This window comes from Phyllopteryx taeniolatus, chromosome 6 (assembly GCF_024500385.1).
Source record: "Phyllopteryx taeniolatus isolate TA_2022b chromosome 6, UOR_Ptae_1.2, whole genome shotgun sequence".
Taxonomy (NCBI): Eukaryota; Metazoa; Chordata; class Actinopteri; order Syngnathiformes; family Syngnathidae; genus Phyllopteryx; species Phyllopteryx taeniolatus.
The window spans coordinates 18,431,605-18,459,389 of NC_084507.1; the positions used below are offsets into that span (position 1 = coordinate 18,431,605).

At 42.4% G+C, this 27,785-nt stretch overlaps 1 protein-coding gene across 5 annotated transcripts; it reads right to left on the bottom strand.

Moving 5' to 3' along the window:
* Positions 1 to 8: 8 nt before the first annotated feature.
* Positions 9 to 25,111, bottom strand: si:dkeyp-69b9.3 (myocardin). 5 transcript variants are annotated; one of them, XM_061777172.1, is made up of 17 exons: positions 24,825 to 25,111; positions 16,360 to 16,517; positions 12,325 to 12,378; positions 12,023 to 12,078; positions 11,833 to 11,905; positions 10,723 to 10,836; positions 10,438 to 10,643; positions 9,273 to 9,413; positions 8,005 to 8,170; positions 7,783 to 7,930; positions 7,442 to 7,574; positions 7,091 to 7,332; positions 6,802 to 7,012; positions 6,027 to 6,125; positions 5,808 to 5,951; positions 5,582 to 5,636; positions 9 to 5,506 (listed from the first exon to the last, which is right to left on the bottom strand). In XM_061777172.1, the coding sequence occupies exons 2-17, from the start codon at positions 16,412 to 16,414 to the stop codon at positions 5,097 to 5,099; spliced, it is 2,307 nt and encodes a 768-aa protein (XP_061633156.1). In that variant the 5' UTR covers positions 16,415 to 16,517; positions 24,825 to 25,111; the 3' UTR covers positions 9 to 5,096. The 5 variants fall into 5 exon arrangements, with proteins under 5 accessions (XP_061633156.1, XP_061633158.1, XP_061633157.1 ...); XM_061777174.1 differs by having other exon boundaries at positions 6,027 to 6,089; positions 6,802 to 6,900; positions 7,057 to 7,332; XM_061777173.1 differs by having other exon boundaries at positions 6,802 to 6,900; positions 7,057 to 7,332; positions 24,825 to 25,110.
* Between the last annotated feature and the right edge of the window lie 2,674 nt (positions 25,112 to 27,785).

Here is a 27,785-nt window from a genome sequence, read left to right on the forward strand (position 1 = left end):
AAAGTGGGGAAATCTATTAAGACTTTAATTTTCTCAAGGCTTTAAATGCATATTTTGGCACCAATAAGTTACAGAATAAATAAATTCAAACACATTTTGGTTTCATAGCAGCAAAATGTTCCTCCACTCTCGTTTTGTGACATCCAGCTTGAAATGAACACATATCAAACGTGTAAGCTGGCAAATTGTTTCATGTTTCGGAAACAGGGAAATACTTCATTAGAATTAGAATTATGCTGGTAAAACAACATGGAACGAGACGATGTAGGCCACAAAAAATAAAAAGCGCTGGAAGTCACAGGAGGTAGCATCTCACTCTCCTGCCAGTTTCTTTTTTTATTCATAATGTTTTTGTTTTTTTTTCCTGTTTTTACATGCAGAAACAAATGATTATGATTTTCATAACCACCAGTGCAAATGCAACTGCATTGTTCTTTGTCTCTGTCATAAAAGCTGTGCAATGAGTGAAAATTAACACGTAGGACTGTGTCACCTTCGCAGACAATTCTACTGCTGATTGTTTCACAGACCTACACGGTAAAATTTGCATTCTAAAAAAAAATAATAATAATAATAATGAAATCACAAGAACATAACTTCCTCTCACATTTGTCAGTGGCTGTCATATTGCACTCAGTGCAGTATTGTAATAGAGCAGTGGTTCTCAAACTTACACCAAGTACCACCTGAAAAGGTACTTAGCTCTCCATCATGGACAACATTCAAATACAGAAGCCGTAGAAGGCCTAATTGTTCATCAAATACAAGGCGGAGGTTTAATTCCTACGAAGTATAGTTAATAATCCACTGTAACATTATGCAGTTTGAATGTTAACACTGCGCTTAAATGTAGGAAAAAAAAAAATAAAAAAATGCACTTAAGTAATGAATCGATAAAAATGTATTGCACATAAAAGTTAAATGTTGAATGTAAAAAAAGCAAACCGTTCTTAAAGATTACATGCAAATGTATTGTATTAAAAAGTTAAATACAACTGAACTATAGTGAGGCATTTAGCTTTCCGTGTACCACAAGAGGGAGCTTGCGTACCACAATTTGAGAATCACTCTTATTGAGAAAATGCGGGGCTTTAATTAGACATCTCTGCTGCCAATTGAGTGCAAAATATAATTTCATGTACATATGAGCCGATTAGTCGACATAGGTTAAGGCATTATTATTTCAGCATACAGTGAACCCCCGCTACATTTTTAAGCGATCCTTTTTCGGGTGTTTTACAGTATACAGTGTAGGCAAGAATCAGTTGTGCACCTTCAGTGTAGTACCACGTTGTGCCACAACATGCCAGGCAGCACCGAGGTCTACTAGAAGAAATGCAGCGCAATAAAGAGCAAGAGGAATGGGACGCTCCTTCACTGTATTACAGCACAATATTATGCTGTTTTGACATTCCTTGCTCCCTCAGAGCAGAGAGAATATGTGCCAGTGAGTATTGCAGTATGCTATTTGTAAGTGTTGTTGCTCCGTATGTGGTAAACTAGCAGTTGTTTGAAGGGTTATACTCACTATGACATCTATGATCATTTCTGTTTAGCCCGTGTACCCTGAATATATATATGGTTAGGTTGAACCTTTTTTGCCCATTGGTAAAAATGTTTATTTTCGGGGTAGGCCAGTAGGCCTAGAATGTATCCTGCACGATAAACAAGGTTCACTGTATATAGTTTGTGTGTTGTGAGATTTTTCTCATATAAAAGGTGTGGCTTGGCTTGATAAAGGTTGCGAGACAGTGCTGCCTTGCGCCAAACATACAGCATCATGTGTGTGTGATGCTCCTCCAGAGCATTTAAATATATATATATATATTTTTATATTGACCATTGCATGTAAACGTACAGAGCACATTAAACATGTCAAATGACACATGAGTGGAACTTATTTAAAGTAAGTGAGCCGTTTTGGTCTAGTGGCTATGCTGTAAGTAGAATAATTCATTGGGAATTCATTCAGTCAATTGTTTTTGAAATGAGAGGGGAGTTGTTTCACATATTGTGACGCTCATGAGAGCACAACTGAATGGAATGCAAGAATAAGGTATATATATATATATATATATAATCGAAAATATCTTTTACACTGTTTTGTGTTATGACAATTAAACTGTATTTAATAACCAATGAAAGAATGTTTGGATAAGTATTTAGTTGTTTCATCATTTAATAGTCATTTATATCAAATTACAGTTTGCTGAAGTTGAAGTAAATTTAATGTAACATGCTTAGAAAATGTTGATGATAAAATTTGCATTTTTAACCAGAGATAGCCTGTTAATCCATATTTTGGTAGCTTTAACTATGGGTAGTTATCACCCCTTGTTGCGTCGGAATCTTGACCCAACATGCGAGTCAAATCCTCGACCCAATGCGCTCGGTCTGAGTAACCCAGCATTGGCTCACTTTTTTTTTTCTTGTATAGATTCTCAGTCATCCAGGTCATGTTAATCCACAAGAGTTGAATCGAGGCAACTGGACTATTTTTGTTTGTTGACTTTGTTGCGTTTAGGCTAACGATATTTTAATTGGCCCATAGCTAACGTTGGGAGTGATTGGTTTAGTGTTTTATTGGTGTGCCGGTCCCCAAATGTAGCTCAGATTTTTTTAAATTGATATTATGTTGCTCATCCCAGGGACCGCAGTTTGAGAACCACTGTCCTTTCGTACCACACACTAACTGTAAGCAAACTAATAAGAGGTGCATTTGGCAATACATGGAAAAGGTTTGTGTTGACACACAGGGACAGAAAGCAGCGTTTAGAGCACGGTTGCACACAGTTCAGAATGTTCAATGCATGTTTGCACGATCCCTCTCTCCTAAACATGCTGCCTGTTTTGTAGCTTTTGCCAGCTCTTTCGCTCTCTTTGCATGCCGACTGTGTGTCTGGCATGGAAATGAAAGTCTGGTGCCACACTCAAGCTGTGTGCGCCCCGTCTGGTTTTTACACGCCACATAGCTGGTTTTGTGAATGGCCGCAACTCATTGGCTGAGTTAACAGCACCCAGATCGAGGCCCACGGCAGTGAGGGGGGTGAGGGAGATAAGTCAGAAAGCAAAGTTGTCCTAGTGCTGCCATGTTGGAAGCATGTTTGTGTTTGTGTGCCAGGACCAGGTTTGCTTTAGATGTGGCTCTGCAAACATGGCGCTGCGAAGCCTGTCAATCCACCCGTGTGTTGTTCTTTTTGTTTCATCTTGTCGAGTCCAAGTGCTTTTAAACAACCTTCTGTATTTACTAGGAGTGTACGAGGTGTCCCAAAAAACTACTCACTCTTTGACTGCCTTTTACTCATGTATTTTTTGTTTTTGTTTTAGGAGGGAATGAATATGTTATTGTGTGCAGATCGATACAGAAGTTGATCTTAAGTTTTCTGGTCGAAGCTGGCCGAAACAAGTTTTGCTCCTACCAACCAATAAGAAGGATGGAAAAATGTTGATGTCACCCATTGAAATCAGGCTGACTATGTGAGGCAAATTTGGAACCCTATTGGTTCAAGAAATTGTCCCATTGCTACTTTAATTTACATCAGCCAGCACTACTGATTTTGAAGACCCCAGGCAGATTAGATTGACATGGCAGCACATAGAGGCTGAAATCTGATTGGACAAAAAATATATATATAACATCAATATATATAGTACTAGAAGCAGTTCGGCCAAGAGAAACGCTGCAAACTGGCCATTGTACAATTCATTTTTAAAGAAAGATTTGTCATTAAGTGCTACAGGAAGTACGTAAGTGCAACACATCCAAGCAAATGAGTTGGGCAAAGAGGTTGTGTTGAAATTCTTTGCACATTCCCCACACCTCATACCAATGGATTTTTTTGAATCATGGTGATAGCTCAAACATAAGGTTCACGGTGCAAAACCAACGCGAGTTAGTTGTCGAATCCACTGGGCCACCTTATCAGCTGTGTTTGGAAAATGGCGGAAACCGTTTGAAAATTGGTGAACACACAGGAATCAGTAAACTACACTTGGGGGAGAAGACTAATATTTTCTTTTATGGGAGTAAATTATCTTAAATGCATGCCCGCGACCCTAGTGAGGAGAAGCGGCTCATGGGTAATGTTATATTCTTTAATTGAACTCATTAGCCTATTGGTATCAATAAACACCTGAATCAAAATGAAATATATGAGTAGTGGCCAGTCAAAGAGCGAGTATATTTTGGGGGGGGGGGGGGCACCCTGTGTGTGTGTGCATGTGTATGTGTGCGTATGCTTCTCCCATCACAGCTTTTTTAGTTCAATACTGCAATGAATCAAACTCTCCACATTGCGTGGAGTCAATGATTGACAGCAGTGATGGATGGATTCCTTTCCATCCAGCAAAGAGAAGAGAGAGTAAGAATGGATGATAGAAGGTAGAAGGAAAGAAGGAAAAGAGGCGTGAACAAAGGAATGATGCATACTGTATATCACCGATTAGAGGAAAGATAGGAAAGGAGGATACATGATAAAATGGAAGGGAGAAAGGTAACACGGAAGGAATCAAAGAAGGAAGGCAGGGAGGGTTGGAGATGGATTGTTAGGTGGAAGGAAGGAGGAAACTGGCTACAAAAGGTAGGAAGACAGAATAGAAAGAAGGGAAGAAGGCAGGAGAGAGTGTTGGCTACAAGGATAGCTGCATGTATTTGAAGAGGGGAAGGTTAAGGTTGGAGGAATTGTTTGTATAGGGAAGGATGAAAGGAAGAACTTGTGCACTGGAAGGAAGGGTGAGGATTTGTTGGGTTTTAAGAAATACTGGATGAAAGGAAGGCTGCATGTAGTGGAAAAGAGGGAGAGGAAAAGATTTTTGGCTAGGGAGGGAAGATAAAAGGAAGAACGCATGTATTGGAAAGACGGAAGGAAGGTAGGGAAGGAGATACTCTAGGTTGGATGGATTGTTTGGTATAAATTGCAGGGATTCCAGGAACGAATGAAGGAAGAATGAGATTTCTGAGTACTAGGTAGCACAATGAAGGAAGGAAGAAAAGATGCATGAAATGATAATGGATGGAAGAACAGAAAAGGGTTAGTGGGTGGATGGATGGATGTTGGATTCTACACAAATTGGCACAAAGCTCTCCACACACATCCTCACCACTGCTCTATCATCAGATCCAACACTCGATTGATGTTGAGATCCGAATCCAGACCAAAGTCGGTCTCCGCAAACGGAGGCGCCGGCGGAGTGATCGGTCGCAAACCAGACGTCAGAGTCTCCAGGATTTCGGCGGCGTCGAACATGGCCTGGGCTCGCCGCTTCCGCGACTTTCTGGTGGACTGCAGCGGAGGGGAGGTACAAATGGGTGGAGGCGCCGGCGCAGGGGTGATGTGACTCGGGGAGATCACAGCGGGAGACGGGGGGAGCTCCAGGAGGAGCGAGGAGCAAAGAGGCAGGAAGTTACTATCCTTGGAGTGCTGCTGGGATTTCTGGGACTGATCGACTTGAGGAGGAGGAGGAGATGACGGGATAAGTGAATTGTCAATAGAGCCGTTGACAGAGTCTAGAAAGGAAGCCATGAAATATATCAAGCCAGTGACTATCTTAAGAGTTAGTTTCTTATTTATTAGCTACTCACCAACAGAAACAATGGGCTCATCCAGAATGTCATCTATCGACTGTCGAGGGTACAGCTATTGACAAGAAAAATAAGTAAAACATTTACTTTGCACACTGAGTCGATGGCAGTGGTGGGAAGTCACGAAGTTAAGTCTTTTTTTTTTTACGTGAGTATCTGTACTTCTGTTTAAGTAAAGAGTGTGAGTACTTTTGCCACCTCTGGTAGATTGTGACCGCGGTCCCACCTGTACTTTCTGGATGGCCTCCTGCAGCTCCTCCTCCAAGCTACGAATGCCAGGCGAGTTTTGGCCAGGACTTGCAGTGATCTCCACTGGCAACTCAAAGTCCCGGTCAATCATATCGCTGGGACACGGCTGGGAGCAGAACACCTTCACACAGGAGTAAAATAAATGACGGTTGGTTGACTGGTGTTAAGAGTTACTTAAGAGATGTCCGACTGTTACCTGTGTAAACAACACCTCTGTTTCTCCATCTGTTTCCCGGTTCCCTCTCGTGCATCCTGGTTCCTGTTGCAGGAATGGATGAAGGGATCTAGCACACGACTATTATATAGACAGAGAGTAAAAAGGTATAAAAGATATACGTTGCTCACAATGAGTTAGGGATATTCAGCTTTCAGGTGAAATTTTAGGATGAGCCAAAAATGTACTATAGAGTAACCTTAACAGGTGAACTTATTTTACCTACTCTAAACTTTTGAATGCACGTCCTACTGTTGCATGTTTCAGGATGCCAAACCGGTGTGTGGTCCATTCATGGACCAAGATATTTCCAAGGATGTCCACGTCTATGCCTTTCTGTGACTCTTTCAGTCTATCTGTATCTCTTGTAATCTGCTGATGACACTGTGACACTTCAACCACAGTGGGCACTTCCATCCTCTTTGAAGCGACGCAATCGCAAGATACTATCGGTCAATTGGTTCGTGTGGTCCTAATGTCATGATGTCAAAATGTGAGAAGCATGATGAAGAGGACTGATGAAGAGACATTTAGCTCCTTGTTAACAAACGGCAAGTTGTGCAAAAAGTACTGAAACAGAACAGCTGGATGTGTGCATTCAAAAGTTTAGAGAGAAACTAGTATTAGCTTTGCCTGTAAAGGTGATAGTGCCTTTGATGTTAATCTTGAAATTCAGCTCGAAAAAGCCAAATATCCCTAATATTTTGAGTAATGTAGGTCTTCACCAAAAACCAGAGACCAAAGTGTTTGCCCTCACTTCATTGACAGCGTTTGCAGAGGAATCTCTTGCCCTGCACTTCATCCTCTCTTTCATGTCAAACTCCACACCGAGCTCAGTTCTCCAGGTGGTACCGCACTGCAGGGGCGAGGAGGATGACATGGGTAAATTGGGACTTGGAGTTTCAGAGGTGGTACAGGCAGGAGCCAGGAACACCGCATTGATAGGACCACACTGTTCACCAGACAGACTAACGGAGAGATCATTGGAGAAGCAATTCAGGGCAACATTTACAATGCCATTCGGGACTCCGTGATCATGGATGTACATCTGTTGGTTCGGGCTGCTTCCAGGTGAATCTCCAGAGCTGCAGCTGGAGCTGGGGCTGTGGTGGGCCAGGAGCGGGTGAGAGGGATTCAGGGGCTCCGTGCCGCCCCCCAGCTGGCAGAGGGGAACAGGAGTGACACGTGAGGGGGGGAGCTGGAAGGGACGAAGGCGCTGCAACAGAGCAGGCTTAGTGCCGGAGACAGGGAGGCCTCGCTTACGCAGCTGCTGCCTCAGCTCTGACACCTGAGGAGGCAAAACACATGAGGTCATTCGAGGTTGTCTTCAGCATAAACTGTGAATATGACTGATGAGGTTCTAGATATTTCTGGATTTACACAGTCGCTTCCCTTACTTTGAGATCCACCAGATTTGCAGGGAGGAGCTCGAGTTTAGACGCATTGTTTGTGTCCTTTGGCGTGTGGTTGGTGGTTGCAGGAACAGGTTGAGGGTTCAGGGGCAGAGCTCCAGATGAATTCTGTTCTCTACTGGAGTTAAAATTGGAACCATCAATTTCCTAGAAACATCTTACTACTCTGCTCTGGTTGCCAGCTATTTCAATTACAATGGTACCTTAACTTATGAGTTTAATTTGTTTCATGACCAGTCTCGTAACTTAGTTTATTCGTGTATATAAAATCAATTGTCCCCATTGAAAGTGATTGAAATGCCATTAATCTGGACATAACTAGATACCTGGGTACGACAGTGAATTGCTGCTGCTGCTGCTGCTGTTGGTGCTGAAGGATTTGCAGCTGCAGACAGACCTGTTGCTGCTTGAGGAGCTGAGAACCTGCCGGGTTTAATGGCTGGGTAGGAGGGCTCCTCGGTTTGGCTCCTCCCCCTTAAAAGGTACACACCACAGGTAAAGCACAGGCCTCCAGTTTTGGCCGAGAGGCGTTCAAAGCAATACTCTACCTCCAGGCCCAGACGCCCCCCTCTGGTCGGGAGGAATGTACTGGTGATACTTGAGTTTCTTCATCTTGGGTTTGTTTTCCCGTGGTTTCCGTGAGCGAGCAAGATGGTTGAGGTTAAAGGCAGGCGTCAGGGAAGAGGAACAGGCAGGACTGGGAGGCCGAGCTGTCTGCAAGGGTTCAAAGCAGGTTCCATGGAGTCACTCCAAGGCTGGCGTTTATAAGATGTGACGCGGGGGAAATGTCAAGCTGTGTCCATGTTGTTTGACAGCGTTTGCTCCGTGTGAAGGTTAAACTCTTAACAAATCTCCAGATGACAAGTCTTTGTTGGCCCTGACGCACGGCCATGTTGTTTGTGTGTGCATGTGTTAACCCGGGGGGCAAATACACACCGCTCCCCCACAAGTCCAAATTGACAGTAATGAATGCATAACAGCTTAAGGTCGAGTACGGTGATTCCAAAAACAGTAGAGTTTTAGCATCTTGTTAAGGTGAAGATCTTCAGGTAGCTTACTTTGCTGTGAATTCCTCTCATTAAGGAACATGCTAATTCTAATTTACAAGTCAAACGTTGACTCTAACGACTTGAATTTTGCATTATTTATAAGATCCACTCGCATTATAAATCAGTGGTGGGCTGTGCATTTGGTACCTCGGCCTTCCGTGGAGATTTACCCAACTTAATCCAACTCTTAATACCAGCACTACCACGTTGCAATTATACTATAGAAACCATTAATACGATACAAAAAAAGCAATATAACAGCATGCAACTGTGCAATGTACATCAACTGGAGCAGTTCAGAATACATTTTTATCTAATAATGTGACAAAAACAAATAAAAAACGTAAGAATTCATAATGACATCAACGAGGGCCAACGCTCTGACCCTGTGAAGACAAATTTGAAATCTAATTGGTTAAGGAAACAGTCCCATTGCTAATTAAGTTGAAGTGACATTGGCAGGCATTACTGATTCTAAAGAGTGACATGGCAACACAGAGGCTGATATCTGATTGGACAAAAATAAAATCTAACATACACATACTAGAAGCAGTTCAGCCAAGAGAAATGCTACGTAATTAAGAAAATAGACTGTTGGGAATTTACGTTTTCATGGAAAAATGGAATTGAGGTTGTAACTGTAGGTCGGTGCTTCTGATTATGTTTAATCTTGCAGAGGAGGTCTTGCTGTCTCTGACCGCTCAACACTGGTATAATACAAAGTAATAATATGACACACATATGATATGGCATTATCCCCACCGCACCTTTGGCAGCAGGGGCGTGGTCTGGGAGATCAGAAAGATCCCGTTTGGTCGACTCATGGTTGCCATGGAGTTACTTTCGCTCAGCAGGACGCTCGTCGGCGGTCGGATGCCCTCGGTTGCCGGGAGCAATGCCAAACCGGACTAAGAGAGGACACGGACATCAGTCTGAATTGCCGCAAAAACTTGTCGGTCAGTGTATTTAAGTCGGTACTCACAAAAGGCAATTAAATGCTCTTCCACTAGATGGCAGAAGGTACAATACTGTACATACAGCACGACATAATTATTATTCTTTCTGTTCAAAGAAATGAGGACGTAAAAAGTGCCGCCTATTTACTAGCTTTAGCCTTAGCCGCTGTGTGCGCAACTATTGTGGATTACAATTCGTTCTAACTAGCGGTGGTAGTCTTTATTCAATTAGCTAACGATGTTTACCTTGCCGGAGACGTGCAGTTGAGTAACTTTTGGACAGTTGGACTTTCCAATAGTTACGTTTTACTTTTGCTTCTTATACGTGTGAAATGATCCCAAACTTTGAACATTGCCCGTCTTTAAAGCACTCATTCTTCCTGGCTCACGCTTATTGCTACGTGAGTCAGCAATAACAGTCTGTGTGGAAAAGTACCTGGTAATCACCACAAAATCCCACCATGGAGCGAATAAGTACAATTAAAAAAAAAAAAAATTGGACTGCACTGAATCACAAAGTGAGGGAAGACTGTATATGCAGTGTTGGGAAGATAATTTTGGAAATGTAGTTGGTTATACTTAGATGTTACCCTCTTAAAAATATGTAACTATTTCAATTACTTTCTCAAAGTGATATAACTACTTTCTAATTTGGATTTTTTTTTTATTACTGATAACAAAATATGCGGAAATGTAATGTAGTCTGGCATTAGAAGGAGGAAGTGATATGAAATAAATCTGAGCTTTTGCATTATTTTTCAACTGTAACTAAAATTGTAATCATGGAAATGTTCCAAAAGGAATTTCCACATTTGCTCCCAGGAATGTAATGGATTGTAATTATATATATATATATATATATTTTTTTTTTTAAATTAAGTTACATAATGTCATTACATGTAATTAGTTACGCTCCTAGTTACTCCCTGGACCCAAAATGTGTGAAAACCCCTGCATCACATGATCGTTTTCTCACATGAGTGCGAACTGGACTGTGGTTGAGGGGCGGGCCCACAGATGACAAGTCACTCAGCAATTGCTCATCTGAGAGGCCCGATGGTGATGTGAAGGCCGAGGCCGCCGGTTGGGGAACGACGTGTTGCTCGCTCGACGAAGAAGACGAGGAGCAGGACGAGATGTCGCCTTCGAAGACATCTGCAGGCAGCGGGAAAGAGACGGCACCTGTGGAAATGAAAGTGAAAGGACGCGAACAAAAGAGGGATCGTTGGCCAGTGTGCGCTCATTTGCGTGGATAACGAACGGTTCTCAAGGTGTGGTTTGTCTTTGGGCTCCGCAGGTGCGGGTGGATCTTGGATCCCCCCTCTGAGGTCTCGACGAGCCTTCTTTTGCCTTGAGGCCCTGGACTCGCTCTTCTCTGAGGGTTTAATCCAAGGTGGGTGAAGATCAGCAGCCAAGGAGAAGCAGCAGATTTCAAGTTTGAGTAAACACACCTGCACCATACATGTAGTCTCTTGCATACAATTAAACGGGACATACTGTGGTATGTAAAATTGACTTTTTAATTGTTTATACACAAATGGAGTACTACCTTGACTTTTAATTTGTTTAATTCGTTCTGTGACCACGCTTGCAACTCGATCTTACTTTTATTTTGTATCAAATAAATGCGGTGGATGACTGGTTAGAGCGTCTGCTTCACAGTTCTGAGGACCGGGGTTCAATCCTCGGCCCCGCCTGTGTGGAGTTTGCATGTTCTCCCCGTGCCTGCGTGGGTTTTCTCCGGGCACTCCGGTTTCCTCCCACATCCCAAAGACATGCATGGTAGGTTAATTGAAGACTCTAAATTGCCCGTAGGTGTGAATGTGAGTGCGAATGGTTGTTTGTTTATGTGTGCCCTGCGATTGGCTGGCAACCAGTTCAGGGCCTCCTGCCCGATGATGGCTGGGAATAGGCTCCAGCGCTCCCGCAACCCTTGTGGGGATAAGCGGCTCAGATAATGGATGAATGGATAAATGTTGCCCATTGAAATTAATTTAAATGCCATTAATCCATTCCAGCAGCTCGCCTAGTTGCAACACCCTAGCGCCACTCCTGGTCATTATGGTAACGAAAGCATAACTAGAAATTGGGTGTATAAACTAAAGCAATAATTGGAGATGTTTGGTGTATTTTGACAAAAGCAAGTCACAGACATTTGCAAACGCCTGGGAGCTGTTTTAAATTGGGGGGTGTAAAAAAAGCCTAAGAAGTCTCCTTTGAAGGTGGGAAAGGGCACGCCTGACGACAGAGATGTGAGTAACAGCTCTGATTGGTTTTCGTGTGAGGTCAGTCACTGTGTTTGAGGACTTGAAGAGGTCACACTTGTTTGCAAGTGTGTACCATTGTGCTTGTGTGTTCGTCCGGGCATCACCTTGCACAGTTACAGCAGTGACTCCACTAGGGGGCATCTGATGATGTCTTCCGGCAACATTGTCACTTAGACGCTGCAGCAAAGTCAGACAACAGACAGGGCCCACACAATATTCACTTCACTACATCATTGTTCCCCCTGATAACAAGGGTTGTATTTACAGCATCCATAGACCTAAGACACAACTCACCAGAGCTTCACTCTTGTCTTTTTGTTCTTTTTTAGGGGAACTAGTTGATTTCAAGCCTGGAGAAACGAGACGAACATATAAGTAGAACTAAAATGACAATTAGATTTCATTTCAGTGAGCCTAAGGAAGAAGTATTGTAGTTACAAAAGTAGTAGGAGTAACTCTTTTCACTAAAAGAGAGGGTTCTATTCAGTCCTGTCTTATAGTGAGAATGTCAGAATCTACAAAAACTCAACGAAGATGATTAATAAAAGCATGAATCAGTCAAATGTTCAAATCAGTGTTAAATGTTCCAAACCAACCCGAGTCTGCATTGATCTGACTCTGCCTTCGGTTCTGAATCCTCAACTGCAGCACTGAAAGACGAGATCAAAAGATGAGTAATACATTTGCATTGATGGGATGATGTTTGGCTTTAATGGCTCCATGAGGAACGACAAGTAAACAGCGGTCCAATCGATAAATCACACTTGACAGAGAAAGAAGATGAGACGCTCGCTTGTATTACCTAATGACTTTGCAACGCTTGCATATACACGCACACACAATTTTGGCTATTAACATAAAGTGTACACACACAAACAGGTGACGCCAATGATACATTTGAGTGAGACCTGACCGAAGATAGGGGGGAGGTGAGGTCTGCCCAGGGTGGGCGTTGGAGGCCAGTAACTATTTCTCTCTCACAATGTCTATTTCAGTCAGTCCCCATCCCCCCTTCAGCTGTCCCAGCCTCTCACGCCTCCCCCCTTTCTCACGTCATTCTCCCTGGTGCTGCCAGAACTATACTCATCAACATGGACTTTGTGCGAGACAAAAGTTGAGCAAATGTACTTTGTACTTCACTTTGATATCAGTACCAGGTGAACAAGGAGCTCAACAAGAGTTCTAAACTCAGCATATGAGCACTAGTACACATTACATGATGGAGATGTGCCCAAGCTCTGAAAACAGATGTTTTTTCAGACACATTACGCAGTTATACAAAAATGTTTATAGGGCATATGTTCAAGATCCACCTTCATTAGGTGAAAATCTACAATATAGAGAGACTATATTGAAAAAAATGTTTCATATGCACAGTCCGTCAGAGAGTCCAATCCAGCCTGTTGGGACTGAGAACCCAATAAAATCAATAAAAATAACTTGTTGCTAATTTTTTTTCCACTGGAGGTCGCACTGACGACCACTGCACTTAAATGACATTCTGAAATTTGCTGTTACTCAGGATTTGATGCCTGATATTGATGCACTTGTGGGGTGATGAGTCAGTTGAAGGTGTCAAGATTTCCAGAATGATGTGGAAATGTATGTAAATTTCGAGTGATTTCTAGCGCTTGTTTTTTAAAAGTTACAGTATATAAGAAGACTAAGCATGGTTTCTTACGCCCCAGGTGTTTAAAAGTGAAACAGGTCCAGTTCAACATCATGATTCAGTCTATATCTTTATAGTCATCTGTCACATTTAATTAAAAAATAATAATAATTCTACAGTATTAGAGCAATATCTCTTGAGAATTTCCACACTCTACTGTACTGTACTGACCAATCAAAATAAAATTATTTTGAACATTTTGTTTGGTGAGTCATGTGACATGCACTCAAAACATTTGTAATTTTATAGGAAGCAGTGTCCCATCAATCAACACCTTCCACAAGATTTTTTTATTTGCGATCGTTAAGGGCACCACAATATTTTATTGTTATCAATATACAGTGGTGCCTTGGAATAGAATTTCATTGATTCCCCGACCACGCTCCATTCCAGACTTTTTTAACTGTTTTTTAGTAAGCAAAATAGGACTGTAATATGGTATTTTATAAAAAAAAAAAAAAAAAAAAACAACAACACAGTAATGACAAAATTAAATAGAATGCAAATAATTATAACAGTTTTTGCTGTTCAGTGGACATTGTGCTGCTCCTTCTTGCATATGCTCCGTGGCCACCTGGGGGCGGTATATTACAGATATACATGGAGACAGTCACAGCTCCGCAGTAAGCTGCAGTAATATTAGTTGTTCTCCTAAATATGTTGCTCCACTGTTTGCGTTCAAATATTTGTTGCTTAAAGGATTATAACGCCATGACAGAGATGCTACTCGTTAGTGTTATGCATTGTTTGTTAGCATTAAGCTAAACAGTTTCCTAAGGCAAAGCTATGTATTTTTTTTTAAATACACAACGTGTACACAACTCTTTGTTTTAAGTTTAGTTTGCCAGTAGACCTCAACTTGCGGGGGCATTAAACAGCTTGAAGCCTCTTTTTTGAACAATTTTTCACAATCTGCCAAGCTGCTGCTTGTGAAGTGAATCGAGTTCACTACCACATTACAGCGCTTGTATCTCAAATTTTTTTAATGAGTGCTCATATTCTGAAAAACTATTATGTCATCGTCACTTGTATCTCAAGGCACCGCTGTATAATTGTGTGGAACTGGTTGACATGAAAATATTTTGATCCATTAGATCCTGGAAGCAGGGCTTGCCAAATCTAGGTTTGGGATATCATGAATTTTGTCATTGCAAAACACGACTAATTGGAGCTGAGAAAGCGTGGTGAAAAAATATTTATAAGCAAGCATCATACCGATGAGAGGATGTGTTCAAACTGGTATTCTGGTCTTGGCATTCTCTTCTTATACACGCATGATGGCACACATAGAGAGCAGCTGCCAACCCTCCTCTTCCTCCAGTGCTCCTCCCCTTAAACCCACCCCTTAACCCAGGAATAACGTTTTCCAGCAGGTGTTGGTACACCTTGGGGACAGCCTCCACGACCACAACATCGTTGCCGCTGCTCAAAAGACGACAGCTGCTCGCCAACCAGACAACCAGGAAGTACTTGTTCTAAGAAGCCTATGGAATTTCAGGAATGTGGCGGATGCATGTACTGTATATTGTCGCTGTCAAATGACATGCAAGTATCTCAACGTTTTTACTGTTTTGTTTCAAAAATTAAAATACATATTTTCTAGATTTTTTTTGTACCTCACTACACTCATATGTAGGTGTTATTTCTGAAATACATTACAATTATATGTACTAATGCTCAGGTATTATTGACGCAGAGTGCTATTCATTTATTCCCAACAGTCTATTTTCTTTATTTCATAGTGTTTCTCTTGGCTACCTTGCTTCCAGTATAAGCGGATGTTGAATTACTTTGTCCAATCAGATTTCAGCCTCTTTGTGTTGCCACTTCAAGCTAATCTGCCCAGAGCCTTCAGAACTTCAGTGCTGTCTGATGTAATTTAAAATATACATTATTGTGATGTAATGTGACTGTTTTTTTTGTTTTTTTTTTAACAAACCAGATTTCAAATCGGTCCTCACACACAGCACTTGAACTTGATGATGTCAGCATTTTATCGCTCTCTGATTGGTCAGTCAGAGAAAAAAAAATTGTTCCAGCCAACTTCAATTAACAAAGCACATCGTTAGCAATCTGCAAAGATTAATTCATTTGATAGTCAGCATTTCTGGTGATTATCATTTATTTTATCTAAATATTTTATGTTTTTGTCATGTTATTGGATAAATATTGACTTAGACTAGGTATGTGGGACAGTCACATGCTGTTATATTGCATATAGGTACAGTGTTTTTTATTTTATATACATTGATAGTTGTGGTATTAAGAGGTGTATTAAGATTCAATTAGATTGTACAAGTAACATATATATGCTTTTGCCCTTAAAATGTAATAATAACCTCAGAATCTATTGTTTTAATGTGAGGTAAAAAAAAAAAAAAAATAGACCTTGTTCCTCTCGCTCTTTGTTATTGTCTTATCACTTTGCTTTGAGACGAAGAAAGATGTTTGTGGTTGCATGAGGCAGATGATAACTGCCTGCTCATGTGTATATACAGTATTATGTCATCTGAAGAGAAATAGGGAGACACTTCTTCGGCCAGCCATCAAGTTGTATTTGCATGCAAGTTTTTATTAAATTGTATCTTATTATTTTCTTGGTGGTTGTCCTGTCTCTTGTCTACTGAAAGGTTAACATGTTTCCCCTTGACATGGTCATGATGTTATTTTATAATCATGTAACTAGACTATGATACTGTTGTGTTGTGTTGTGTTGTTGTGGACTTGGACGTGTCAAGCAGCGGTACACAAGTCCTCTATTGGAGGCATCCCAGTATGGGGCGGCAGTCACTAAATCCATTCCCCTCGATCGAACCTTTCCCACTATTGATCACATGACATACCATGTGACTGAAAATCCAACTCACCTTCAGCCCTATATATTGGCGCTAATGCAGCCAATTACGCTGCACTTTGTGCTCTGCGTCGTCTCACTTAATTGTTTCCATTCCAATAGGCTCACCTGAGCGGAACTTGTTCCGGATGAGGAGTGACCTCTCGGAGGCCAGCAGCGTCATGGCGGCGCTGAAGGGCAGCACGGAAGAAAGATACAAGCAGGACTACCTGGTGTGTGTGCGCCAGGACCAATGGAACCTCTTCTTTTTCTTCTTGTGTGTGTCACTGCGGGGGAAGCAGTGAAGTGAGAGATGAACATGCTTGCGAATCCACTGATCATATTGATAGAGGTACACCAAACACACACACACACACAGCTCGGAATGCAAAGACCTAACAAGCCAACTCTGGCATCAGCAGTTCTCCCTGTAGACAGACTGTCACGATCACAGTCTGTCACCTCGGCCCACCCATCCCCGATAATAACGACGCAGACCATTTCGATGAGGAAAAAGGAGAAATGAAAGCAGCATTCTGACAATGTTAGGCAAATTCGCCCCATGACAGAAAAACAGAAAATACAGTGGAACTTTGAACACAGCCTAAAGAGAGATTTTCCCATAGAAAATTCAAACCTTTATTAACTGTAAAGGCATTTTTTTTACATAACATTAGAACATTAAATGCAATGCCGGGCCGCCTTCCATCACATTGCAATTATGCAAACCATAGGTAGGGTTGTGCATCGTTTGAATTTGAGCGATTCCAGTCCCGATTCCGGTCTCGATTCCGGTTCCAAACGATTCTCGGTTCCGATTCTATTAGGGGGCTGGGTCAAAAAAGTTTGCATGGTTTAAATAAAGGTTGTCCAAATTATGAACATCCATTTTCTTAGCAGCCCACAGCGTAGACTAAAATGAACATTTTGGGGTTCTTTACAACCAGTATCAATAGCAAACCAAGGAACTTTAGTCAATGTGTATGAAACTAACCCAATGGACTTAATATTTATTAATTCATGTTTCAGCTAAAAGTTAAATATAGCATTGTTAAAATAGATATTTGCGACTTTTTATCACGCATAATGGTTTATATGTTCAAGTTTTAGTTTGACTTCCTCTTTTAAGCTTCTCGCCTTTTATTTTGAAGGGTACGCACTGCCAGCATTTTGGCATGAAAATTAACTTCATCTGACACCGGTGAATTTTGAAAAGTAAACCTAGAGCGGGAGAAAAAAAAGTAATAAATGGAACAAAATACTGTAAATCGTTGATTCCTTTACATACCCACCGGTGTGGCACAAGGTTTGTGTTTGTGATACTGTGAGACAACGGTTATGTGTATTTTGTACAAACACCAAATATGCTGAATATTAAATGCATTAATGAGTGCAGATCACTTACAGACATGCTTTGCAAGTCAAAGTTGGCTTTAACAAGTTTTGCTCTGACCAACCAATCAGAGAACAGAGAAATGCTGGCATCATCGAGGGCCAGCGCTCAGCGATTGGCGAAAGAAACACTCCGATTGCTAATATAGTTGAAGTTACATTGGCCAGAACTGATTCTGAAGGCCCTGGCAGATAAGATTAGCATGGAAAAACATAGAGGGTGAATTCTGATTAGACAAAAAATCTAACACCCACATCCTCGTACTGGAGGTAGTTCAACGTATACAAATGCTATGAAATAAAGTGAATAGACTGTTAGGAATAAATTAGTATAATTAAATGGAACAAATATTAGAATTTAGGTCATTGCTTCTGTTAATGTTTGGGTACAGAGAGCCACAGTTGCCGATGCACTTTCTGTCGTTAAGTGAACGCAAAAGTAAAAACAAAGACAAATAGAGAATGGGAACACTCAAAGGGACCTGCTCTAAGCCACACCTCACACCCAGACGCTCACACTAAACTAACTGGCCAACCTGACTTCTGCTCTAGATGTCACTCATTACGCCATGCACCTTAAAGGCACACGTCCAACACAGGAAGACTACAATAATTTCTGTAATTACACTTTGTAAAAGCAGTTTATTTCTGTACATTCTATTTTATGATGTTTTTATACAATACAGCACTTTTTTATCATTAAAAGACACAATAAACTAACGGTGTTTTTCTGGAGGGCTGAAATGGATTAATGGATTGTTACAAGGGCGGCACGGTGGCCGACTGGTTAGAGCGTCAGCCTCACAGTTCTGAGGACCCGGGTTCAATCCCTGGCCCCACCTGTGTGGAGTTTGCATGTTCTCCCCGTGCCTGCGTGGGTTTTCTCCGGGCACTCCGGTTTCCTCCCACATCCCAAAAACATGCATGAATTGGAGACTCTAAATTGCCCGTAGGCATGACTGTGAGTGCGAATGGTTGTTTGTTCCTATGTGCCCTGCGATTGGCTGGCAACCAGTTCAGGGTGTACCCCGCCTCCTGCCCGATGACGGCTGGGATAGGCTCCAGCACGCCCGCGACCCTAGTGAGGAGAAGCGGCTCAGAAAATGGATGGATGGATGGATGGATTGTTACAAGCTTGGGCGGACTAAAGATAAACACTCTTTTGTGATATACAGTATTTATCCAAAAAAAATTGCATATCTACAAAGCCCAATTCAAATGAAAAAAAAACAATGATTTGTAAATCCTTTTCAACTTATATTCAATTGAATACAATCCAAAGACAAGATATTTAATGTTCAAACTGATAAACTTCATTGGTTTTTTTCCCCCCCAAATATTCACTAATTTTGAATTTGACCCTATAGGTCAGTGATTCCCAAGCAGTGTGCTGTGAGCGCTTTTCAGGTGTGCCCTGGGAAATTATCAAATTTTGCTTAATTGCTCCAAAGAAATTTGATTTACAAGAAATAATGTACTTGTGTTCATCTATTTATGCCAGTGAGGCATAGTGACAGACAGAACAAATAAATGTGATTGTATTAGATGGTAGGAAGTACATACAGTAATTAATGTAACCACTTTGTGACATTTTTGTTTGTTGGTGTGCCGTGAGATTTTTCAATTGTAAAATATGTGCCTTGGCTCCATAGAGGTTGGAAATCACTGCTATAGGTAACTTGCACATATGTGAAGGCACCATTAATGCTGAAAGGTACATACAGGTTTTGAAGTGAAATATGCTGCCATCCAAGCAACGTCTTTTTCAGGGACGTCCATGCTCATTTTGGCAAGACAACGCCAAGCCACATTCTGCACATTTTACAACAGCGTGGCTTTGTAGAAAAAGAGTTTGAATACTAGACTGGCCTGCAAGCAGCCCAGACCAGTCTCCCATTGAAAGTGTGTGGTGCATTGTGAAGCGCAAAATAGGGCAACAGAGACCTCGGACTGTTGAGCAACTGAAGTTGTACATCAAGAAAGAATGGGAAAAAATTCCACCTACAAAGGTTCAACAATTAGTGTCCTCAGTTCTCAAATATTTAAAAATAATTGTATTCTGTTCCTATGTGAATTTGAGTTTGTATGTACAGTATATACTGAGTCAAAAATGTGATAAAATGGCAGATAGGAAAGTAGTAATATTACAGGTATTGTAGTAGTAGTATTAGTAGTATTTTTACAGGTTGCCTGCTGCTATGTTTCTATGTAGTGTTGCTCCCTGTTTTAAAGTAGAAGTTGTTTGAAAGATTACATTTACAATAACATCTAGACCATATTCTGGGAGTGACACATATTCTATTATGTTTCACATTCTATGTTGGCATTAAGCTAGCGGGCGTTCTTTATTTTAAGAACTGAAATATCACAACATACTGAAGTCTCGTGTGATTTTGTAGAATTCTTGCATGATGTCCTGCATAATATGTGACTTTAAAGGGGTGTTTTTCCAGAAAATGTTTGCAGAATTCACTTGATATTTGACCTCTATTGGCAAATGTGCCTAAGTTATCTTCACACACACACACACAGACACACACAACTATAGCTTTGGAATATAGGTGAAGCACACTTAAAACTGCTAAAACAAAAATCTAACCACTATAAAATATTTACAATTTTTTTCCTTGTCTAACAAGATATTTCTTCATACCAGGCAGTTTTGCTTAGATTAGAACAAATACAGTGGTGTCCTGAGATATGAATTTAATTTGTTCCGTGACCACACTTCTTCTTCTTTTCCTTTCGGTTTGTCCCGTTAGGGGTCGCCACAGCGCGTCATCCTTTTCCATGTAAGCCTATCTCCTGCATCCTCCTCACGAACACCAACTGCCATCATGTCTTCCCTCACGACATCCATCAACCTTCTCTTTGGTCTTCCTCTAGCTCTCTTGCCTGGCAGCTCCATCTTCATCATCCTTCGACCAATATACTCACTATTTCTCCTCTGGACGTGTCCAAACCATCGAAGTCTGCTCTCTCTAACTTTGTCTCCAAAACATCGAACCTTGGCTGTCCCTCTGATGAGTCCATTTCTAATTTTATCCAACCTGGTCACTCCAAGGGCGAACCTCAACATCTTCCTTTCCGCCACCTCCAGCTCTGCTTCCTGTTGTCTCTTCAGTGCCCACTGCCTCTAATCCGTCCATCATGGCTGGCCTCACCACTGTTTTATAAACTTTGCCCTTCATCCTAGCAGAAACTCTTCTGTCACATAACACACGTGACACCTTCCTCCACCCGTTCCAACCTGCTTGGACCCATTTCTTCACTTCCTGACCACACTCACCATTGCTCTGGACGGTTGACCCCAAGTATTTAAAGTCCTCCACCCTTGCTATCTCTTCTCCCTGTAGCCTCACTCTTCCCTCTCCACCCCTCTCATTCATACACATATATTCTGTCTTACTTCGGCTAATCTTCATTCCTCTTCTTTCCAGTTCATGCCTCCATATTTCTAACTGTTCCTCCAGCTGCTCCCTGCTTGCACTGCAGATCACAATGTCATCTGCAAACATCATGGTCCACAGGGATTCCAGTCTAACCTCATCTGTCAGCCTATCCATTACCACTGCAAAAAGGAAGGGGCTCAGGGCCGATCCCTGATGCAGTCCCACCTCCACCTTAAATTCATCTGTCACACCTACAGCACACCTCACCGCTGTTCTGCTGCCCTCGTACATGTTCTGTATTATTCTAACATACTTCTCTGCCACTCCAGACTTCCGCATGCAGTACCACAGTTCCTCTCTGGGTACTCTGTCATAGGCTTTCTCTAGATCTACAAAGACACAATGTAGCTCCTTCTGACCTTCTCTGTACTTTTTCATCAACATCCTCAAGGCAAATAATGCATCTGTGGTACTCTTTCTAGGCATGAAACCATACTGTTGCTCACAAATACTCACTTCTGTCCTGAGTCTAGCCTCCACTACTCTTTCCCATAACTTCATTGTGTGGCTCATCAACTTTATTCCTCTATAGTTCCCACAGCTCTGCACATCACCTTTGTTCTTAAAAATGGGCACCAGTACACTTTTCCTCCATTCCTCAGGCATCTTCTCACGCGGTAGAATTCTATTGAACAAGCTGGTCAAAAACTCCACAGCCACCTCTCCTAGATGCTTCCATACCTCCACAGGAATGTCATCAGGACCAACTGCCTTTCCATTTTTCATCCTCTTTAATGCCTTTCTAACTTCCCCCTTACTAATCATTGCCACTTCCTGGTCCACCACACTTGCTCTTCTACGCTCCCTTCTCTCTCATTTTCCTCATTCATCAACTCCTCGAAATATTATTTCCATCTCGCTAGCACACTGCTGGCACCAGTCAACATATTTCCATCTCTATCCTTAATCGACCTAACCTGCTGGACATCCTTCCCATCTCTATCCCTCTGTCTGGTCAGCCTGTATAGATCCTTTTCTCCTTCTTTAGTGTCCAACCTGCCATACATGTCATCATATGCCTCTTGTTTGGCCTTTGCCACCTCTACCTTTGGCCTGTGTCGCATCTCAATGTATTCCTTTCGCCTCTCCTCGGTCCTCTCAGTGTCCCACTTCTTAGCTAACCTTTTTCCTTGTATGGTAACCTCCTTCAGATTACATCGTCTGCACAAGATGTAATCCACCTGCGTGCTTCTACCTCCGCTCTTGTAGGTCACCCTATGTCCGTGCCTCTTCTGGAAAAAAGTGTTCACTACAGCCATTTGCATCCTTGTTGCGATGTCTACCACCATCTGTCCCTCCAAGTTCCTTTCCTGGATGCCGTACTTACCCATCACTTCTTCATCACCCCTATTACCTTCACCAACATGTCCATTACAATCTGCACCAATTACGACTCTCTCTCTGTCTGGGATGCTCAGAACTACTTCGTCTAGCTCTTTCCAGAATTTCTCTTTCACCTCTAGGTCACATCCTACCTGTGGGGCATAGCCACTTATCACATTACACATAACACCCTCAATTTCAAGTTTCAGCCTCATCACTCGATCTGATACTCTTCTCACCTCCATGACATTCTTAGCCAACTCTTCTTTTAAAATAACCCCGACTCCATTTCTCTTCCCATCTACACCATGGTAAAATAATTTAAACCCTGCCCCTAAACTTCTAGCCTTACTGCCTTTCCACCTGGTCTCCTGGACACACAATACATCAACCTTTCTCCTAATAATCATGTCAACCAACTCCCGAGATTTTCCTGTCATAGTCCCAACATTTAAAGTCCCCACATTCAGTTCTAGGCTCTGTGATTTCCTCTTCTCTTTCTGCCGAAGAACCCGCTTTCCACCTCTTCTTCTTCATTGACTTCGACCCACAGTAGCTGAATTTCCAACGGCGCCCTGCAGGATGACGGCGCCGGTGGTGGACGTTGTTAACCCGGACCACGACCGATCCGGTATGGAATTCTTTGGATGAACGCTCATATTTGTTTTGGCAAGGTTTTAAGCCGGATGCCCTTCCTGACGCAACCCTCTGCATTTATCCGGGCTTGGGACCGGCCTACAGTTTGCACTGACTTGTGCCCCCCATAGGGCTGCATTTGTTCCGTGACCACACTCCTAACTCAAAATACTTACATGTCAAATCACCTATCTCTATTGAAATGAATAGAAATGCAATGAATGCGTTCCAGCTTCCGGAAAAAAAAACAATACATTTGTCATGTGTTTTTAATAAGGAAAATAGCACTCTATAATATTGTACTAAATAAAAACATATAATAATTAAATGTAATGTAAAGAATTGGGAAGTTTGTGCATCATGAATAATTCATTGCAGTTCCTTCTGGTGTGTGACTTTTCCACCACGGCAGTATAGTACACTCATGGAGACACAAACAAAAAAGAGTATCACGACTACTTAGTGACGTAGTAAGCTGCAGTAGTATAAGTCATTTTTCGCAGAGGATAAAGAATAAATGCCTGTGAATATCGTTACATTGTCTGTCTATATGTGTTGCTCCGCCATTTGTGCTCAACTATACGTTGCCGAAAGCACTATAACGCCACCAAGATGCTCTTCATTAGCTTGTCAATCGCTTTTCCCATTATGTGTTAGCATCAAGTTAGCAGACTTTTATGGAAAGTTTGAGGTTGTTTTAAATACACAGCATGCAATTGTCTTTGTTTAATGTTTCGTTTGACCGTAAACGTTAACTGGAAGTGGTGATAAACCGATTGAAACCTCTTTTTTGAGATATTGTTCACTATCTGCCAAACTGCCGCCTGTTGTGAAGTGAGTTGAGTTGAGTGTACGCCCACCATACAGCGCTCGTATCTCAAATTTGTGCTCGCAAGTCAAAGTAAAAAAAATCGGCTGAACGTTGACTCATATCTCCAAAAACTCTGAAGTTGGATCACTCCTACAATAAAGTATAAATAAACTAAGGTGACAGTCACACTGAAGGGCATAATGCTCAATTGGAATTATTTTTATTTTTTTGTATAATCCAATCTTTTTATGTAGTCATTAACAAAGACTTCTAGTGTGGACGGAACGAGTCTGTGACGTCACACTCATGCGCACAAAACAGGACGTCACATTGCGCATGGCTTCGTGTTAATGGAAGTAAATGCGTCTTGTGGCAAGTTCAAGGATTTTGGGCAACTGGAGCCAACATTTTCTCATGTTTATCGGTTTGAAGCATCTTTTTTTTTGCCACTGAGTGTTTCCTGTTCCGTCGTCCGCCGTTGCTTTTGAGGCATGTCTGTTTTGTCGAACAATTGTGACGTTCTTTCGCCTTTTGATGACACATAAGTCGGAAGCGAGACATGCCGTGCATATTGCAATCACATCGGATACATATGTGATTTATATTCACGCATGAAAGAAGCCTGAAAAAAAATATATAATCGTACCGTTCACAGTGACATGAAAAAAACAGATGCATGTCACATTGGGCAAAACAATCAGCAGGTGACCTGCAGTGTGAACATAACCTAACATTGGCACATTTATTTTTAGGCTAGGTATGTTTATTCAGTCAAATTTTCCTGTTCCACTGGCAGATAATTTTCTTGTTTTTTTTTCTTTGCAGCACAGTTAACTTTCTCAAGACACATACTCCATAGAGAAAGCAGAAGGCCAGTGGCATATTATATTCTTCAATAAGACGACAAAGACGCAAGTGTTGCGCTTGTACAGTAGAAGACGAGTGTGAGCAGCCTGCCAATGAAAGAGAATCATACTTACAGCAAGAAAGGACAGAACCAGAGCGCTCCCTCAGGGTGGAGGAACTGGAGTGGATTTAAGATGAAATTGAAGAAGAGAAGAGAGCAACTAACTGGTCGTGTGTTTAATGGCAATTTCCTTCTTTCATGTTCTTTTTATGTCCTCTCTTTCATCGCTGCTTTCTTTCTAGTGCGTTCGTCTTTCTTTCTTTCTTTCTTCGCCCAACTCAGCCAGTAACCTCCTCTCACTCTGCCCCTCTCCGCCTGCCCCAAAGCATCATGGATCCTGGGTGCCAACTGTGAGCGACTGTCAAAGCCCCCCCCCCCCCCCCCCCCCCCACCTCCGTGGCCTTGCCCACCCCCATTCCCTTCCAAGCCAATTCTCCCCTTCACCAACTCCCCTGACATCTGCTGACTCTCTGATTGAGCAGCACAAACACTTTTTACTCCACGTTTCTCTTTTTTCTTTTGCAGCTTTCTCACATGAAGTTAACATGTCGCCCACCCCACAACACCCCCAGTGTGTCATGTGATCTGTAGAGCAATGACATCTGGGTATAGGGGCCCGGTGGAAACGGTTGAACTGCGGCAGGGCTCATATGCTGCCGTCGGGATACCTCTGGGTCACCCCTCTTAAAGTGATTTAGTGCCATTTGTGTGTCTGTGTGCGTGAGCATTTTTGTGTGTGTGTGCGCGTGTGTGTGTGTGTGTGTGTGTCGTACACAGCTTATAATGTTACAATTACAGCGAAAGTCAACTAAATCACCCATGCTGTATCTTGTCTAAAAACAAAAAACATGGCTGTGTGTGTATGAGTGTGCGTGTACGTGTGTGTGCGGGCGTGCATGCATATGCATGCGTTGTGCGTGGCATACACAGCCTATACTGTTACAGTTGCAGCAAAGTTGCTGCACTAAATCACCAAAGTTTGGCCATTTCCTAAAAGCTAAACGAGAGGTGTTTGCCCGACTTTCCATACTGTATGTTCTCTAAGTGTGTGTGTGTGCGTGCATGTGCGTGTGTGTGCACGTGTGTGTGCACGTGTGTGCATGCAGGCTGCCACTGGGATGGTCAAGTGGGGGAAGTGAGGATGTGGCCGGAGCACCTGTTCTCCTCTTTGATGGACGGGCCCGTGTGTGCTGGTTCAGCAGGCCACAGCGGGTGGGGGAAGTAGAGGAATGGAATGGATAGAAGGCAGACGGAGTGGGAGGGGGGCGGGGGGGGGGGGCTTCGATGGGTCGAGCCAGAGCAAAGCTTTGAAGAGGCAGTGTGGGCGTGCGGAAGGGAAGTCGTAATGACGGTGACAGTGTGGGAGACTTGCAGAGGCTCGAGGGTGAAGCTAGGGTGGGCGGGAAATACCATGGTACCTTGACTTGCCTCGTGACTTAATTTATTCGTACGTCAAATCAAGTTTCCCCACTGAAATTAATTGAAATGTCACGACTCTGTTCCTCACCCCAAAAAACAACCACAACTTTTTGTTATAGTTTTTAATAAAGAAAAATAGCACTACATTATATTAAAAGAGGATGCAACTGTTTTTCTGCTGACTCTATGTACTGTAGTATATGTGTGTTGAATGTGTGCCTTTAAGGGGTGTACCCTAATGAAGGACATCGGGAGCTGGAGTTGGGTTGTCATGTTATAATTCAGTGTGAGTGTCTTTAAGAGGCGGGGCCTGGTGCGGAGGCGTGTGACGTCGGGCAGTCTGCTCGTGAATGTTTGGGTGTGAGCTGTGGATGACAGCAGCTTTTGCCTGAGTGTACTAGTTGCCTTTATGTGTTGATTTCCCAGCGTTCAATACATGACTGAAGAGTGCATTGGTGACTTTGGCTCCATGCGAGCACCTTCCAGTAAGGGGATTGTAACAACCCATAAAAGATGATGGCTAAAAAAAAAAACAACACAATGTAGCGGGGGCGCGAACAATCCTGCAATATAGTGGGGTAACACTATATTCCCTACGTTCATCTTGTTCCACTTTTTAGGTTATTTACTGTAAGTAATGTCACATGAGAGTTTCTCAGTTACTTGCAGAGGATAAAGAACATATGGCTGTGAGTAGTGTTTTCTGAATGTCTAAATGTGTTGCTGAATCATTTGTGTTCAAATATCAGTTTATTAAAGGGTTACATATGCCTTTCTCATTATGTGTTGGCATTCGTATTAAGATAGCAGACTAAAGGCCACACGAGAGTTGTTTAGTTTGACAGTAAACTTCAACTGGGAGTGGCATTGAACAGCTCGAAGCCTTTTTATGAAGAATTGTTCACTGGTTGCCGGAGTGCTGCAAGTGCTGCTTGTTGTGAAGTGAGTTGGCTTGAGTTCACTGCCACCATGCTGCGTTCGTATCTCAAGTTTGCGCTCACAAGTCAAAGCAAAACATCGGGCGAAAGGAGGCTCATATCTCAAGACAACTTCATTCACAAGTATCTCAAGACGCCATAAATGGCTCAACATTGGACTGGTGGAAGACAGCGACATGTTCACTAGTTAGGGGGCACAAACAGTGGTGGTCCTAGCACCAATAATGTACACACACGTCATCTTTTCTCACATCTCTTCCCCATACGAACACCAGTGTCATGATGTCGATATAAAACCATTTCACATAGCTTTTTTTTTTTTTTTTTTTTTTTTTCCCAGAAATGTAGTCGCATATAGTATGTTGCACATACCGGAATTGCTAACTAGACACAAATATTTGACTTGTGATAGGCGCTGGCAATCCATGCTACACCCCTGGTCGCTGCTATTTGATCCAATAGCGCGTGTCCTCATTAGGGTCGTGTGGGTGAGCTGGAGCCTTTCCCAGCTGACTTTGGCAAGAGGCGGGGTCCACCACGTACTGGTCGCCAGCCGATCGCAGGTCATCACATACGGACGATCTAGGGCACAGGTGTCAAACTCGAGGCCCGGGGGCCAGATCTGGCCCACCATATGATTTTATGTGGCCCGCAAAGGCAAATCACGTGTGTCAACT